The sequence below is a fragment of the Alosa alosa genome, chromosome 22, assembly GCF_017589495.1.
Source record: "Alosa alosa isolate M-15738 ecotype Scorff River chromosome 22, AALO_Geno_1.1, whole genome shotgun sequence".
Lineage (NCBI taxonomy): Eukaryota > Metazoa > Chordata > Actinopteri > Clupeiformes > Clupeidae > Alosa > Alosa alosa.
The window spans coordinates 23,576,098-23,592,809 of record NC_063210.1 but is presented as its reverse complement, the minus strand read 5'-3'; the positions used below and the strand labels follow the sequence as shown (position 1 = coordinate 23,592,809).

At 39.2% G+C, this 16,712-nt stretch overlaps 1 protein-coding gene across 2 annotated transcripts in view; it reads right to left on the bottom strand.

Moving 5' to 3' along the window:
* Positions 1-16,712, bottom strand: part of LOC125287726 (complement factor B-like) — a 60,228-nt gene that overhangs the window by 39,710 nt on the left and 3,806 nt on the right. For both annotated transcript variants that reach the window (XM_048233714.1, XM_048233716.1), the window contains exons 2-7: positions 15,080-15,295; positions 14,159-14,344; positions 13,468-13,641; positions 10,479-10,556; positions 9,848-9,987; positions 3,669-3,819 (exon numbers count right to left, since the gene is read on the bottom strand). In XM_048233714.1, the coding sequence (XP_048089671.1) occupies positions 3,669-3,819; positions 9,848-9,987; positions 10,479-10,556; positions 13,468-13,641; positions 14,159-14,344; positions 15,080-15,295 (945 nt within the window). The remainder of the gene's footprint in view (positions 1-3,668; positions 3,820-9,847; positions 9,988-10,478; positions 10,557-13,467; positions 13,642-14,158; positions 14,345-15,079; positions 15,296-16,712) is intronic.

Here is a 16,712-nt window from a genome sequence, read left to right as displayed (position 1 = left end):
TTGCATGTCTTGCCTTAGAAAGAAGAGTTGAGGAAGAAATGGTTGGAATTTATCGTTGGAACACCACCACCGAAGTATAGTGCAACATTAGTTCTGTGTTCCAATAATATCGACCACACTCACTGTGCCTGCCTACAGTTAGAAAGGGGTTTTGCATCGATGTTCTGAAAACCTGGACCTGTACGTCACAACGATCGACCACCAGCTCACAGGCTGTAAGTACAAACAAACTTTTCCACCTAACGACTGTTACAAAATAGCATGTTTATATTCTTCGTTAGCATGCATGAAAAGGGCACAAGCTAGGCTTAGGCTAGCCTATATTACAGGAAGCTACACCAGGTACGTAACTGAAGTGTTCTGTTCAATGACGTGTAAAATCAGAGAATGTCTAATAGGAAGGGCTCTGGTAAAATCCATTAGAGCAATGGTCTATTTTTTTGAACGTAGCCTACAGGCCACGCGCCAGGTGTAGCTACTTCCATTGATTAGACCTATTGGAAGCTAATTGTTGCAGAAGACACAACGCGAACGGAATGCTTCAGTTACGTGCCTGGTGTAGCTACACTCATAAGAAACTGTATGACCACACTACCCAGAGATTTAGCTTGTTGAACCTATAATCTTCTAACGAAGTTAAACCACAAATAATAATATTGGCAACAATATCTTATGCTCAACTAAGGACTGGTATTGTTCTAGTCTAAACAGGGAAAATCAAAAACACAATACCCGTGCACTATTAGGCTAAGTCGCTATCACTAGAGCCCAGGTATTTACACTTCAGTCTAATTTATGTCTTCTTGCCATTATTACATTGGCCTTTGTAGGCCTACAATGATGTTTTGTTTGATTACTTGCTGTTTACTTAGTGTTTTGTATGTCTTCCAGAGCACATCCTCATGTTGGGCTACACAGCTTTCTAGCCTACATTAGGTCATCACGTTAGAAGCAAAGGTTTGTGATCTAACTTTTATTGTTGTGCTAGTTAGTTTCTAGAAGTCTTTTTCTAGTTGGCTAAGACAGGTTCTTATGTGCTCGTCAATGTTTTGGAAAGTCAATTCATGGGTTTCTTCAGGTCACTTTCCACAGGTGTATAAAATCAAGCACCTTGATTATGAATGCAGACTGCATGGTGCTTGATTAATACACCTGTGTAAATGGACCTGATGAAACCCATGAATTGCATAACAGATATAATTGATATTACTGAATGTCTTCTTGTGGGTGTGCTACTTAGTAAATCATACACCTTACCACAGTCACTAAAATATGTTTTGTTTCCATTGTGCCAGTACAGTTTTGTGTGAGCGAGTGAATGTCCTGTGTACTATTAGTATCTTGTTTACACAGTAATACACATTTATTTACTTTAGGTACCCAAACAGAATACTTCATGAAAAGTATGAGTATTTATACAAGCACTTCGGATACACCATGGACATGGGGGCCTGCTACCTCTACTCCCATCAAGTCTGTTCATCCAAGGCCAGCTAGAAGACCTCGGGTTGATCAAGAGGAGGAGGAGGATGAAAGTGACATCTCCACAATAACACCTGATGGCTCCACCTATGGCCCAGCGCAATCAATGAGCAATGTAATAGAATCATCACAGCCAACGAATGTGTTTTGTGTATTGTCCCTTCGGATACCCAGGACAACACAAGCCGAAACAACAACTCAGACCTTTTTCCCTAAATAATCCCAGCACCACCTTACAAAGGATCTGTAGGCCAGATGTCTGCATCGTCTGGCAAAAAGAGGACATTGTTAATTATGTGCATAGTTTGGATGGTCTTGTTTTGTGTTTGCATTATTTTAATAGACTGCAATATTACTATTTGTCAGTGTTTCTCAAACTTTTTCAGACCAAGGACCATTTAAACAATAATAATTTAAACAAAAAAAAAGATCACTGACCACCTAGCAAAAAAAAAAAAAAAACAGTAGACCTACTTCAACAGTCTATTACACAATAGGCCTTCTCACTAAACCACCTTGCTTATTGTCTTTGCACCATGCTTATGCTTTCAGAGGATTCATATGATTTAAACTGGCATACTGTAGGTTACATGAGTGTTGCAGAACTGTTTGGATTTACTGTACATACAAGTTGGCTCAATATTGCAAACAACTCATCTATTATATTTTACCACATCTACTTGTGGAACACTTGAGAGAGCTTGCGGACCACACTTTGAATACCACTGCTGTATGTAAATATAATAAAGCTATTTATTGAAAATGTACCTGTTTTGTATATTAGTTTTAGGAGTTGCATCAGTTTTTGTCCCTTTTAGGCTAAAGGTTTATCTTACCTTTCATATCTTCTGTCTCACAGGGGGCCATAGTAGTCATAGTCGAATGTTTAGTGCATTTTGAAGGGAGTACATTATGTTAAGGCAGACTGGTTCTAATCCTGGGTACAGGGTCATACAGACAACAGGGGTACTGGTGTTGCCCATTTTTCTAACCACATGAGCAATCCCCTTATGAAAAAGTAGTATAGGAATCTTATAGTATTTTGGGACAAAATATTATAGTAATCTTATAGGAATACGTATTTTGGGACATACTGTAGAAGTACTACTAATAACTATAATATCCTATAACTGCTATAGTTTTTCTATAGTAGTCTTATACTATAAGATTCCTATAGTACTTTTTCCTAAGGGTCATACGTGACAGAAAACAACTTGAGTAGGCTAACCTCTGCCAATGTAGGCTATTAAAGCCATAGTTTATACTAATTACTGCAGAAGTCTTCCAGCACACGTTCTCTGCTTCTGTAGGCATTCTGGTGCAATTCCAGCGAAATATAGCTAGGACGGAGTAGGTAAGTGTGTTTGCATTTAGATCTATATATATATTGAGCTATAACCAAGTGGTCTTTCAATGATAGTTATGGTTTGAAATCCATGATACTATCTATTCCGATAGCATACAATTAGCAGGCTAGGTCAGTGGCTGAACTGCATTTAGGGTGCTTATAACCAGTGTTGTGAAGTAAAATATCTACTAGGAAGATTGCAAAGACTTTTGACTGTGTAAAGAAATAGGTCTTTATTTTAAAACGTTTCCAACTGTTTATTACTTGAATGCAAGATGACGATTGCCACAAACGTTTACCTCTTTTAGGAGAAATTTTAAGCTGACATGCAATTGTTACCATTCTATTAAACCAACGTTCACTGACAAACGATCAGGAAGCGGTTCTTCTTCCTACTTTCGGATACTATGATCAAACACATGAAGTATCTCCGAAGACATTTTTTTGTGCAACAGTTTTGACTCGAGTTTTAGCCAGGTTTTAGCACTGTAAAGTTGAATATGGAGCATAGCACAGGCAGAATCGGATGAGGACGCACTGGAGGGAGCGTCACAGTACTGTTAGCCAATCAGAGGCGAGGTCATTAACATGTCATGAATATTCATGAGCAAGAGGCAAATCCTGTTGTTCCTCCCCTCCCACCTTCCCCACCAAACTAGAACAGCATGAAATAGACGCAGGAGAGCCTTTTTTTCACCAAAACCGGCTCACAGGGCATTCATTAATACTAGAGACCATGGCAAAATTAATGAAAAAACGATGAGATGAGACCTTTAACATTGGATATATTGCTTAAACATCCCACTATGTTGACACAATGGCGACGGCCTTGACTTACTGTCATAATCAAACCTGTCCAAATCTTCGATGACTTCAAAAAGTTCCTTGGCAGTCCGTTTATAGTAGTAGTCTGTTATGTCTACAATTTTGGTCACCTTTGTGGCAAAAACTACAATATCATATTTGGGGGACACCTCATAGTCGGAAATCTGTTGAAATATAAAATATTTACAAGCATTGACATTTGAGAATAATTACTGATTGGCAATTAAAAGCATTATTCAGAAATATTATTAAGAATAATTCTTTAAGTATAATAACAATAACAAATCGTATTAACAATAATACTTTAAGTATACTGTAATAACAAATATTATTAACCATAATATTTTAAGAGGATGAAATTCCCGTGCAGAGTCTTCCAGGTGCTGGTGAGGTGAAGTCATCAATTGGTAGACAGGAGAGTGAAGGATCACCGCACACTGGTGGGATTTCTTTGCTGATTTTATTTAGTAGTTAACAACGCATTTCGCCTATGCTTCGTTAGGTTCAGCATAACGCGAAACGCGATGTTCACTGTGTGTGCTTCACCTCACTGTGTGTTCACTGTGTGCTGAGTGTGTTTCACTAATTCACGTATTGGGATAAATGCAGAGACCAAATTTCCCGGGATCAAACGAGTATATATACTTATACTATACAAGTAAATGCAGTTTATCTACAGACATTTCAGAAATAGAGTTAATCCACCTCTTATTAGAGTTTATCCACCTCTCAGAAGAGTTTATTCACCAATTGCAACTTTTAACATGAATCAACTTTTAACATTATCACTGTATTATCCACATTCAAAATATGTATACTCATCACAGGGCCGGCGTCACGAGGGGGCATCGGCCCCATATAAAAACAACCCCTCCCCCTTAGTGAACATTATCATTTATTAAGTTAGAAATACTTATATTTTATGTACAAAATAATACTTTAAAAAATATATATATATCTTACTTCAAAACATGAATGGCCCTACTCACTTGAACAAAACTTTTTAGATCCAAAGTCTAAATTTTCAAATTTATTTGATTGGCTGTTTGGTGCAGGGGAGCTAGAAGTTCAGAAATGTGTTACATTTTGTGGGAATTTAACATTTGCAGTTATTGTAATAGTGAGGCAAATGGATTTTAAAGAGGGTTTCAAATGTATCTAGAGGACCCTGGACCAAGCATACCACCAACAACAGACACAGGCACGCCAATGTAACCTGCGTTGTGTTGAACCTGCGCGATTCAGCCCTGCACACGCCCGGACAGGAACCCGCGAACAGCAGCATCTCGGATCGGGAGGCGAGCGTGCTGACCAGGGGCGTAGATTTGCGTGGGGTCCTACGGACGTGTCCACACCAATATCAAAAGATGACTGAAATGTCCCCACCAATATTCAGGTTGAAACAAAAAAAAATCATACATCATGCGGTAGGCCTACGCAAAGGGTTAAATAATTTCCCACTTTGGTACCGCCTCCTGAGACAGGTCTGTTTTTTGATTGGCTTAGCTCCCTGTATGCTGCCGATTCAAAGTTTTTCATCAAGTTTTTGGCTCACTTGGCTCTCTTGCTTGAGGATGTCGGGCAAGAAGAGAAAGATGGAGGACATGAGAAGCTATTTCAAAAAACAATGTGTAAGTCATAATATTATGCACTTGTTAAAGGCATAGAAATAGACCTCTCCAGAATAAGTCCCGCCTCCGTAACTTCCGTATCCATCCAACTTCCGGGCATCGATTGTCTATGGGAAATAACATGGCGTTTTGAAATATCATACCGGTAACATCTGTAGGTAGCGAAGTAGAAAAAGCTGGTGGGCAGATTGGCCTACACACTTCTGCCATCTAGTTTCCACTGGATTTTTTGATTGTCGGTGCCGTTTAAGTAGTATACTATAGACTATGTGACTATGCGGGTGTGACAACGACAGCTCCTGTTTAAAGAAATCTGGCTTGAAATGTAAGTATTTGGGTTTATCTGTACTATCTTTTTGGGTTTATCCATTTTAATGGCACTTAAAAGTGATTAACACCTCTCCTAGTGTCTGTACGTATGTAGTTCGCCACCTATACAGAGGTGTTCATCACTTTTAAGTGAACCCGGGAAACACTTCCATTGTGTTGTGATTTTATGTAGCATGCTTCTGATTTGCTCGTTTCTGAAATGTAAATATTTTCTGAATTTGCAGCACGTTTTCTAAATGATGTGCACGTGTTGTCAAATGAAGATGAAAATGTTTTCTTAAATTGTTTGTGTTTTGTCTATTTGCACGTGTTTTGTCTATTTGCATCTGTAAATTGCACGTCGTTTGCACCTGTCGGCCACTGTAGAACTTCCTTTCTTGGTACAAATTTAGTTGACAGTGCATAAATGGACATTGGAATCAACCAAATAGCCTACGAGCTATGTCAGCTACGGTATATTGCGTTAGCAAATTTGTGTACCATGACAAGAGTTACTAAGAAAAGGAAAGGCACGATGCTTTAAACCAGCAATGCTAAATGTTTGCTGAAATGGATGAAAACTGCAAAAATACGATGCTGTCAGTGAAAACAAATGCATTTCTATGGACTTGACGTTCTGGAAATAGAACATGAATGCAAAACATCGTTTCCAACGGTTTCTCATTCTAATGGTGATTGATTTTGTAACTTTTTGTCAGATGACAGAAGAAGCAACCCAGCCACCCCCTTATCAGACAGCGGTAGTGTGGCAGGCTCAACGCAGCAGATTAACTTGAATTTAATTGAATTTTAAGTGTTAGCTAGTTTTAATATTAAAAGTAGACCTAGTGAATTCTTCGAGATTTGAGTCGTGCTCTGTCACTGCTCATGACATTAATATTTTATTTATCAGGTGATAGAGGAACCCTGGACAGGTTGTTGCTCAGATAGGGCAGATTCAGGGCTACAGGTAAATTTGACATGGTGTTTTTTCTAACTGGTTTACTGTTGGACTGCTTACAGTAGGTAATGCATCATGTGTCATGTTATTTCATTAGGGTGCTGCAGCAATCTTGCCTAGTTGTAGGCCTGGGCCTAGTTCAGAGATAGGCCAGGTGGAATTACAGGCGAGATGTCAATAGGCTAACATTGTAATATGTATTAAAATTAAATTATATATATATTTTTTACACAAAATATAAAATGTGTAATTATTAACTTTAGAAATGTGAATGTCTGGTGAATGTCATATTATCCAAGCAGTCATAGACATGGTTAGATTGGTTAATTATATAATGTGGTCTATTTCTAAGGAAACTGATCCAGCTTTAGACAGCAACAGGGAGAGAAGCAGTGAAGGTGAGGAGTCTGATGACAATGAAGAACAGTGTAGAACTGTTGGAGACATTATTGATATTGGCAGCAAGCCAAATCAACCTCATCCCAAATTCATTTGTGTTCAAACATTGGCCAATAAGGTCCTCCACTTTCAGAAAGATTGGTACAGACAGTATCCATGGCTTCACTATGACCCAACAGTGAAGGGAATTCTTTGCTTCCACTGTGTGAAAACATACACAATAAAGAAGAGTACACTGTCCAAAAAAGCAGACCCGGCATTCTCCTCAAAGGGATATTCTAATTGGAAAAATGCTCTTAGTAGATTTGAAAACCATCAGAATAGCAAGACTCGTCACCATGCAGTTACAGTCAGTAGCCAAGAGGCAGCCCCAATAGAGTCACAACTAGGGCACAGTTCCTAAAAAGTCTAGGGCACAGTTCCTAAAAAGGTAATTTTCACCAACATTTGAGACAGAAAGCCAAGCGAGATACTCTCCTCTCTGACTGGCTGTCCCACTGTCAATACTATACATCTCCACAAGTGCAAAATGAGATTTTGCAGTTGTTCGGAATTAGCATTGTCAGAGGTATTGCACAGTCAGTCCAGGCTTTACCAATCATGCAGTACTCCATCATTATAGATGGGACTCAAGATATCTGTGGTGCAGAGCAGGAGTCTATATGTATCAGAAGTGTTATGTCAAAGAAAACAGGCGCCTGGCGCAAAAAGGCGGTTCTTATGTGTCTTAATCAGTCATGGGTGTGTTTTGGGGCGTAACATCCTTTAAACCAATGGTCATCTATCATTCCCTTTAACGGCAAGCAACGCAACCTGAACGCAAACCTTATGAAACAGGTATTCCACTAAACCATGCTTTACTAAAACCCAGCAGAATAGGCTACACACATCTGTACTCATCTATTATTTGAACTCATTAGAAAAGTGAAACTAACTTCACCGTGGTGTCATCGTCAACGACAAAACAGTTATACACAATTAATTACTTTCACTATTGACTGACAATGGGTTACCATTGAAAACATAGCCTGAAAAAAGCAGCACTTACCCCAATAATGTTCGAATGACTAAATAAAAAACCTAAGGACATTTACCCCACAGAGGAGTTGCTGCTTACATCTTGTGACATCTAGTGCATCTGGGTTATTCCACGTCAATTCAACCAGGGCCCACGCACTTAGGTCTCAAAAAATTCTGAAAAAATTACCAGGTGTACCTATGTTACCCAGGAGACACACTGTAAAATTACTTTTATGTAAGATCAATACTATCCAAGATACAGCCAGTTTTACAGGGGAGGGGGGGTATCGATTTTTGTTCGACCTCTTTTTTTTTGTCAAAGTTCACAAGCCCAAAGCACAAGAACTAAACCATGTAGGAGGCTCAAATCGTGCATGCTGGCACAGCAATAGGAATAGCATGTAGCAAATTTGTCGATGTTGTTCGGCCTCTTTTTTTTGTCAAAGTTCACAAGATAAGTAGAAACACTCTCACAAAAAGCAATGAACAGAAAAGAAATCCCTTCAGGGTCTGAACAGCAGACCTCACAAGTCTGAAAAATAATTTTGTTTCTCAGTTTCAGAGCACCCAAACACCTTGTGGGAATATACAAAGATTTTTTTTATATTGTTTCCTTCACTCTCCATGATCCCTTCTTTTTAAAGACACCAATTTGAGTTGTCTTATGCAAATCTTTCTTTTTTATTTTCCACCCTGGACATGGGCAAAATGCATCATTGAGATCAATATGTTTTGTGTAGAGTTACCACAGTGCCACCTGTGGTTGTATTGAGTAACCTGTGGTAACTCTATACAAAACATATTGATCTCAATGGTGCATTTTGCCCATGTTCAGGGTGCAAAATAAAAAATAAATATTTGCATAAGACAAGTCAAATTGGTGTTTTTAAAAAGAAGGGATCATGGAAATGAAAGAAAAAAATATTTCAAAAATCTTTGTATATTCCCACAAGGTGTTTGGGTGCTCTGAAACTGAGAAACAAAATTATTTTTCAGACTTGTGAGGTCTGCTGTTCAGACCCTGAAAGGATTTCTTTTCTGTTCATTGCTTTTTGTGAGAGTGTTTCTACTTATGTTAGGCTCTTGATTTATTTCCCTTACTATGTTGAGTACAAATATGTCTTCTGAAGGCCTAAACAGAGCCCAGCCAAAAACTCCAATAAAATGTTGATCAACTTTGAGGGACAGCTATGACCATGCATGATCATCCAGACCAAATGTGACAAATTTGCTACATGCTATTCCTATTGATGTGCCAGCATGCACGATTTGAGCCTCCTACATGGTTTAGTTCTTGTGCTTTGGGCTTGTGAACTTTGACAAAAAAAAGAGGCCGAACAAAATCGATACCCCCCTCCCCCTGTAAAACTGGCTGTATCTTGGATAGTATTGATCTTACATAAAAGTAATTTTACAGTGTGTCTCCTGGGTAACATAGGTACACCTGGTAATTTTTTCAGAATTTTTTGAGACCTAAGTGCGTGGGCCCTGGTTGAATTGACGTGGAATGACCCATCTTTAAGGTAGCTGTGCTTCATATGTGTTATAGACCAGGTTTGTCTTGGTCAGTGGCACAATGCGTTTTAGGTAGTGTACGATGACGACTTTTAGATCAAGCGCCGGACCCTCCTTAGGTCGTTAATTGCCACACCCCTGAGCGCATTGCTCAACAAAAGAGACGGACATGGCAAAAAACTTGTACGATAGGAATAAGTTTTGCGTCGTGATGAGAATGGGCTGTGCGCCGCACTTTTGACCATGAAATTAGGGCCCAATGTGTCCCATCTGAGGAACTCCAGCAAACTATCTGAACAAAATGTCTTAAAATGAGCACAAATACTAAAAGCACTGTCATAACACATCATATTTTACCTTCTCAATGAGCTGCTTAATGACATCCCTCGACTGATTAAATATGTTGATATCAATACTATCCGAAGCATCAAGGGCAATGTAGATGTGGAGATTCCCATCCTTATCCAGGTTTATTTTCTTCCCTTGTTGTTTATTAACTGAAAATATGGAACAGAGTTTATTTCCCTTACTAAGATATATATATATATAAAGGTATATGTATTATCTCATGTACAAGACCCACCCTGTCAACAGGGTCTCTGAAAAAAAAAAAACAGCAAGAAACAATTTTTTCTATTCCTAAATAAATTCAACAAGTCCTCCTTCAGTTTCAATAATTAAACATTTAAATAAATACTCCACAACTGCAATATAACACAGTGATACTAGAACAGTATCTCTCTTCTTATGTGTATTGATTAGTGATTTAAATTTAATTTTAAGACAGTCTTTTGGTTCACCGTCCTATAACATAACTAGTTTACAGGATGGTATTTTTCTAGACAACTAAGCAAACATCTGACATCACTGAATTGGTGGCCTATATTAGGCTGACACACCCTTATGACCTATGATCCACCTGGTTATGGCTGCTATAACATATCTGACAATCCAATGTCTATATGAAAGGAAATAAACTGGAACTCACCGTCCTCAGTTAAGGTTGTTTGAATGGATTTGCTGAATACCTCGGCAATTTCTACTGGTGTGTCATATGTATACTCATCTGAAACAAAACACGTTCATTAAAATCTCTCTGAAATAATAATATCTGAAACTGGACCACATATTCATTTTAACACTCAAATTTCAATACCAGATTTAGTCTTTTAATTCCAAGGAATTACCAGTGCATACAAATGCAAAAAATGTAATGTAAAATATAATTTATAGCTGAAACGGATAATGCAAGCACATAAATTCGGGTAAGAAGAGAGAGAAGTGAGAGTGACATCTCGCTAAAATATTGTCCACAATGATAATTATATTTAATTGCCGCTTGTAAACTAGGGCTTTGACTCCGAACTGTTTTCAAAATGAAAGATATTCGAACACATTTTAGGGATCTCTTAATATTCAAACCTGTAGCCTATGGAGATCATTTCTATAAATGTATTTGGTTGTAAACGTTGTTTTCAATTCAGATTCCGAGGTTTTTTTCACGCCTGGTGAAGTAAAATCGCGATCTCATTACCAAGGCTATTATTGGTCATCTGGGCTCCTGTAGGTGACGTTAGCATCCTGGCTGGTTCGCACTTAGTGAGCTCACACATACACAGCAAACAGGGAAAAGAAATGGCAACACAATCATGAAAAACACTCAAATAAATAAATGTGCAGATAAGTCGGAATGAAAAGCAGCACTGGTTGAAGCCTGGAAATATTGTAAACAAAGTAGGCTAACGTTAGCTTAATTTGCTATTATTAGTCTGGTTGGACTGTTTAGTTTTATTGTTTAACACGAATATTAATGTTTGGATTACATGTGCATGCTAAGGAGGGATAATGATGCGCCTGTTTAATGCCAGTCTTACGATTAATTTACATGTGATGCTAAGGAGGGAGAGTTGCGGAGAGAGTGCGGGGCAAGGAGAGTCTGTGTTGAGGTAGGCCTACTTCCATCGCCTACTCTGGTAGAGTTTGACATACTACAATGCAAGATATATTTAGCCTATTTATTTATGGACAACGTAAGGCAGGAGGTGTGTGTTGCTTTTAATTATGAATGTTCTATCGAACATATTTTTTATTGATATCGATTACATGTCTATTGCGATACATATCGCTATCGTTTAAAGGAGAACTTGCCAACTATTTCAACGTAATATACCCGTTTAGAAATCATTTGGATGGTTAAATGACCTGTTCCGGTGAAAATGGTGACTTTCCCCGCTGCCCCTAGCATCCCCAGGTGGAAAACCAACCTTGCAACATTGAGACTACCGTCCCGGAAAGAGAAGTGAGAAACAAGAAACACGTTTTAAATCGTGTTTATTACCTTGTAACATCCACATTGTTCTGCCAAACTTATGCTAACCATTTCGCTAGCTTGTAAACAAATCCATCGTTACCTTTTTCCACAGTTTGAAATAGCATAATGCACGATTTCTCTAGCAGAAGGGGAAATATAGCTAATCCTGCCTAGTTTTCCTTTAATCGCCCGGCCCTATGCTCAATAATAACAATTTTAACACACGCATAAATACTCAGCCTTCCATGCACGTAGTCTTTTGACATTGACTGATACACTGCCCTCTGGTGGACAGAACATATAGAACTTAAGTTTGATACCAATATCGGTCTTACTGAAGACATTTAATGGTTAAAATATTATTAATACATATTCGAATATATTCAAATTTTAATATTAATAAACAAACGAACTCGAATTGATTTTTTGTCCCTATTGTAAAACAAATCCAGGTTACCATTTTCCAGTTTGAAATAGCATAATGCACAATTTCTCCAGCAGAGTAGTAGTAGTAGTAGTAGTAGTAGTAACACTTTATTTGTCCCAGAAGGGCAATTATTTTGCAGAGGTAGCATGCAAGGTTACACACACACAAACACACAGATTCCACAAGATAAGTCAAAACACAGAATTAAAATAAGTCAAAGCACAGAATTAAAAATAATAAATAGAAAGAGAAGTGTATGGGGCAGAGAGTTATCTCCGTGTCCTAGAGTTCAGTAGCTCAACAGCAGATGGTATGAAGGAGTGTTTGTATCTGTTGGTTCGGGCTAATGGATATTTAAGACGGGAACCAGAGGGTAAGATCTCATTCGCTGTGCAGAGGGTGGGTATAATTTAACAGGATGGATTCAGCCTTCTTAATTGCCTGTTCTTCATACAGCATATGTATGTATGTATGATATGATATATAGCTAATCCTGCCAAGTTTCCCTTTAACACCATAGTTCCATCCAAGCTCATCATCACACTGAGACCTGAACATCAGTTTCTCCATGTGCAGTTGGATCCTTGAAATCCTGACTGACAGGACACAGGCTGGGTAACATCATCTCCTCCACTCCAAAATTCAGCACTGGTGCCCTGCAGGGATGTGTGTTAAACCCCCAGATGTACTCAGTGTACACTCATGACTGTATGGCAACTCACACCTCAAACACCATCATTAAGTTTGCTGATGACACCACCATAATCGGCTGGATCACGAGTGATGATGAGTCTGCTCACAGAGCAGAGGTGGAAACCCTGACAACTGCAGTAAGAAGAGCACACACCCATCTACATTAGGTTGCACAGCAGTGGAGAGAGTCAGCTGCTTCAGATGCCTTGGAATTAATAATCAGTGAGGATCTGAGCTGGTCACACCATATAGGTATGGTCACAAAGTCAGCAAGACAGCGGCTCTTCTTTTTTCGGTGAGAGTGGCCTGACTGGCAACATCACAGCATGGTATGGTAACAGCACTGACCAATATATACCCTTTTAATAACTACTTTTAATTTATTGTTTAAAGTTAAGCTAGTTCTTGAGCACAAGAATTTCATTACTTATAATTCCTTTTATGAGTACATGACAAACTTGAACTTGAACTACTTCACGTGTGTGTGTGGGGAGGGTGTATGTTGTGTGTGTGTGTACATGTAGAGATGGATGTTTTGTCCCTTACAGTAGCACTCTGGCTCCTGTCCAGTCCACTCGCCGCTCTCCTTGCACGTCCGCTCATTGGAGCCAATAAGCGTCAGTGCATCCTCACAGCGGTAGGCGACCTTGTCGCCGATGTAGAATTCGTTACCTGTCCGGCGAGTTCCTGCAGGAACTCCAGGATCTGGGCAGTGATCACCTGTCCCACAGCAGAGAGAGTGAGGTAGAAACACAGAATTATAGAGCATAATTCATGATTGCATATGTAGGCTACAGTGTATAATTATGTGTGCATAGTGTATGATTAAGTATGAGAAAAACATTTAAAGGTGCCCGCTTTTTAAAGTTAAAACATTTGTCACACTCTTTGGATAGCCTAGGCTCCAAAAACGGCAATAAAACATCCTGGTTCAGCCTGGACCATGAAACATAACAAACTTTTCCAGCCAATCACCGATGATATGTGCGTTCAGGAGAGTTTCAGTTGCACAGGAGTTAGGGGGAGGGAGGGATGAGCTAGCTCTCTGTTTTGTTTGAACGTCAACTGAAGTGATGTTTGCTTAGAGCACCTTTAATTTCATGAACTCTAAAACAAATTGACGTATTGTCATGACTCTCTGAAGTAAACCATTTCATTTTCAATTGTAAAGTTATTTGATGGATATTTCAGAAAATAAATATTATATTTTTATTTGTTTATTTGTGCTTTAACTCACTGTTACGACTGCATATTGGTGTGCTACCACTCCACTTTCCATTGGCATTGCAAACACGAGTCTCAGACCCAGAGAGTTTGTAGTCTGAAAAGCATTCATACGTCGTAGTGTCATTCACATAGTATTTGTCCTGCAACGGTGAAACTGATCCATGCTGAAATCCAAGGGGGTAAGGACATCTGACAACTGTAGGGTCAGAAAGAGAAGGACACTGATTGTTGTGGAAAGTGTCAGTAAACAGCAGAGAGGTGTTCTCTATTGCCATGTTAATTGGTTACACTTTACTTGACAGTATCGACATAAGAGTGACATGACACTGGCATGAACATGTCATAAACGTTTGACATAACGCTTCTGTTATTAAGTAACATTCAGTTTTTGTCATAACAAGTTAGGGTTAGGGTTATAGATGGTGGGCCAGGAGCTGCTATCTACTTTAGTTTTGTAAACGGTCAATAGACAACAATAGAGGATTAGGATTCATGGGTCATGACAGTGTCATGTGTTGATGACAGTCATGTCAATACTGTCAAGTAAAGTGTTACCTGTTCATTTCTACCTGTGATTCTACTGAACACATGCAATTTCCCCAATCAGCTTCTCCATCTGAAGATGTGTGCTGATCGGAATCAGTGTGTTTACTGAATGATTGGAACAGATACTATATGGGGTGGGACCTTTACTTTCTGACTCTGCCCCTCTGGGTTTCCTATCTTTGATGAAAAAGCCATTGGATCAGGACACGTCAAAATGGACTACTTCCAACAAACTGATTAAGCTAATGTGATGAAAAAGCCACTGGTTCAGGACACGTCAGTAACTTAAAATTGACTACTTCCAACACACTGATTAAAATGACTGCTTCCAACAAACTGATTAAGCTAATGTGATTGAGAACTGTCATCTTAGCAAAGCCCTCACGTTTGCACTGCAGTCCAGGTCTGGTAGGTCTTGAGCGTTTTGGAAGAGGATCCCACTTCCCATTTCCCAGACAGCGTCGACTTCTGACGGGAGAATAGTACCCAGATGGACAGTGGTAGACCAGCACACTGCCAACCTTAACACCTTTACTTAGAGTGTAGTGTCCACCTTCAATAGGCAGGTTGTCCTCTGAGCAATCGCTGTCTGCTGTTGCACCTATAGATTGGAGTTTAGAATGAAAAGTTTTGTAGTTAAACAGATGCTTAACTACAGAACATGTAGTTAAACAGAAATGCTTTTTTTGTAAATATGGGTCCTTCCTCAGGTGTCCTTTCAGTTTGTGAAGGAAATTGTTAGTTTCCTAAAACTTTTATGGTACAAATATATTAATGTTCACCACCAGCCCACAATTCAATGGGGGAAAGGATGAACCGAGATCCAAATTAAATAAAAATTGACGTCATTAAAGCCCTTTTTCAGTCTGACCAAAATGTTACAAAATAACAATCGTCGTGCACCAAAATGATCACATGGCAACCTATAGCGTGCCTTATTATCTTACCAATTATATTATTATATATATATTTTGGATTTACATGGATTTGTTTTCTCTTTTTTGCCCAGGATTGAAATAATCCTTTTAAAAAATAAAATGTTTGCGGCAAACAAAATTGATTTATGTGCCAGAAGCCTGTAGTGACATACACAGAAATCTAAACTGTTTCAGGAAGATGTAAAGGATATGTTGTATATGTATTGCTAAGACACATAAACTGGTGCAGGCTCGGACTGGTAATCTGTACAACCGGGCAAATGCCCGGTGGGCCGGTCCACATGCGGGATTTTTTTTTTTTTTTTTTAAGTTATTTAGCCTATTTGCGGCCCGTCATTTAGGCCTAAGTTGCATCCATTTGGCTTGGGGGGTGACAGGTCAATCATTTTGGCCTCTTCATGACAGGTTCAGTGTGTGTTACGATCACGCCCCCTTGCCCCACCACTCAAGTGGATTTGTCCAAGCAGCCGCTAGTTCGAGTGCATGGTAGCCTAGGCTGTATAATGGTGCTTTCGAGATGTCTTGTAAATCATCGTACAACCACCCGCACAACATGTAGGAATGAGTGGCTTTAGGAACGCCTTTCTCTCGAGCCACAAGAAGCATTAGCAGGAGGCTAGTCATTGTTATTGTTTTGTGCTACATGTAGCCTCTAGCTAAACGGCTAGAAAACAAATTGTTACATTGTATTGCAGGCACAGCAAGACCGTGCAATGCATGAATTGGTGACCGGATTGAAGCAGCAATGTAATCTAGTGTGCAAGAGCATTACATCAACATTAACATGACCAACACAGTACATATGCCAAAAAAATACATGTCATCTCATCTCAACTATGGGCACAGCCATGTTTGTTGTAAGGTCGTACGTCCACCTCGGGGTACCCCTCAAGTACTCAGAGGTAAAGTGGGCGTGCCTGCCCAAAATGCCGCAAGAATCCAACTCGGGCGGTGGATTTACGAGACATCTCGAAAGCACCATAAGTGCCCTTCGCTGGCTGGTGTTCATATTATTGCAGTTTAACCGTAAACAGCAATCAGAGGTAAAGTTTTATTCCATAAATATATTGTTTTATAGAC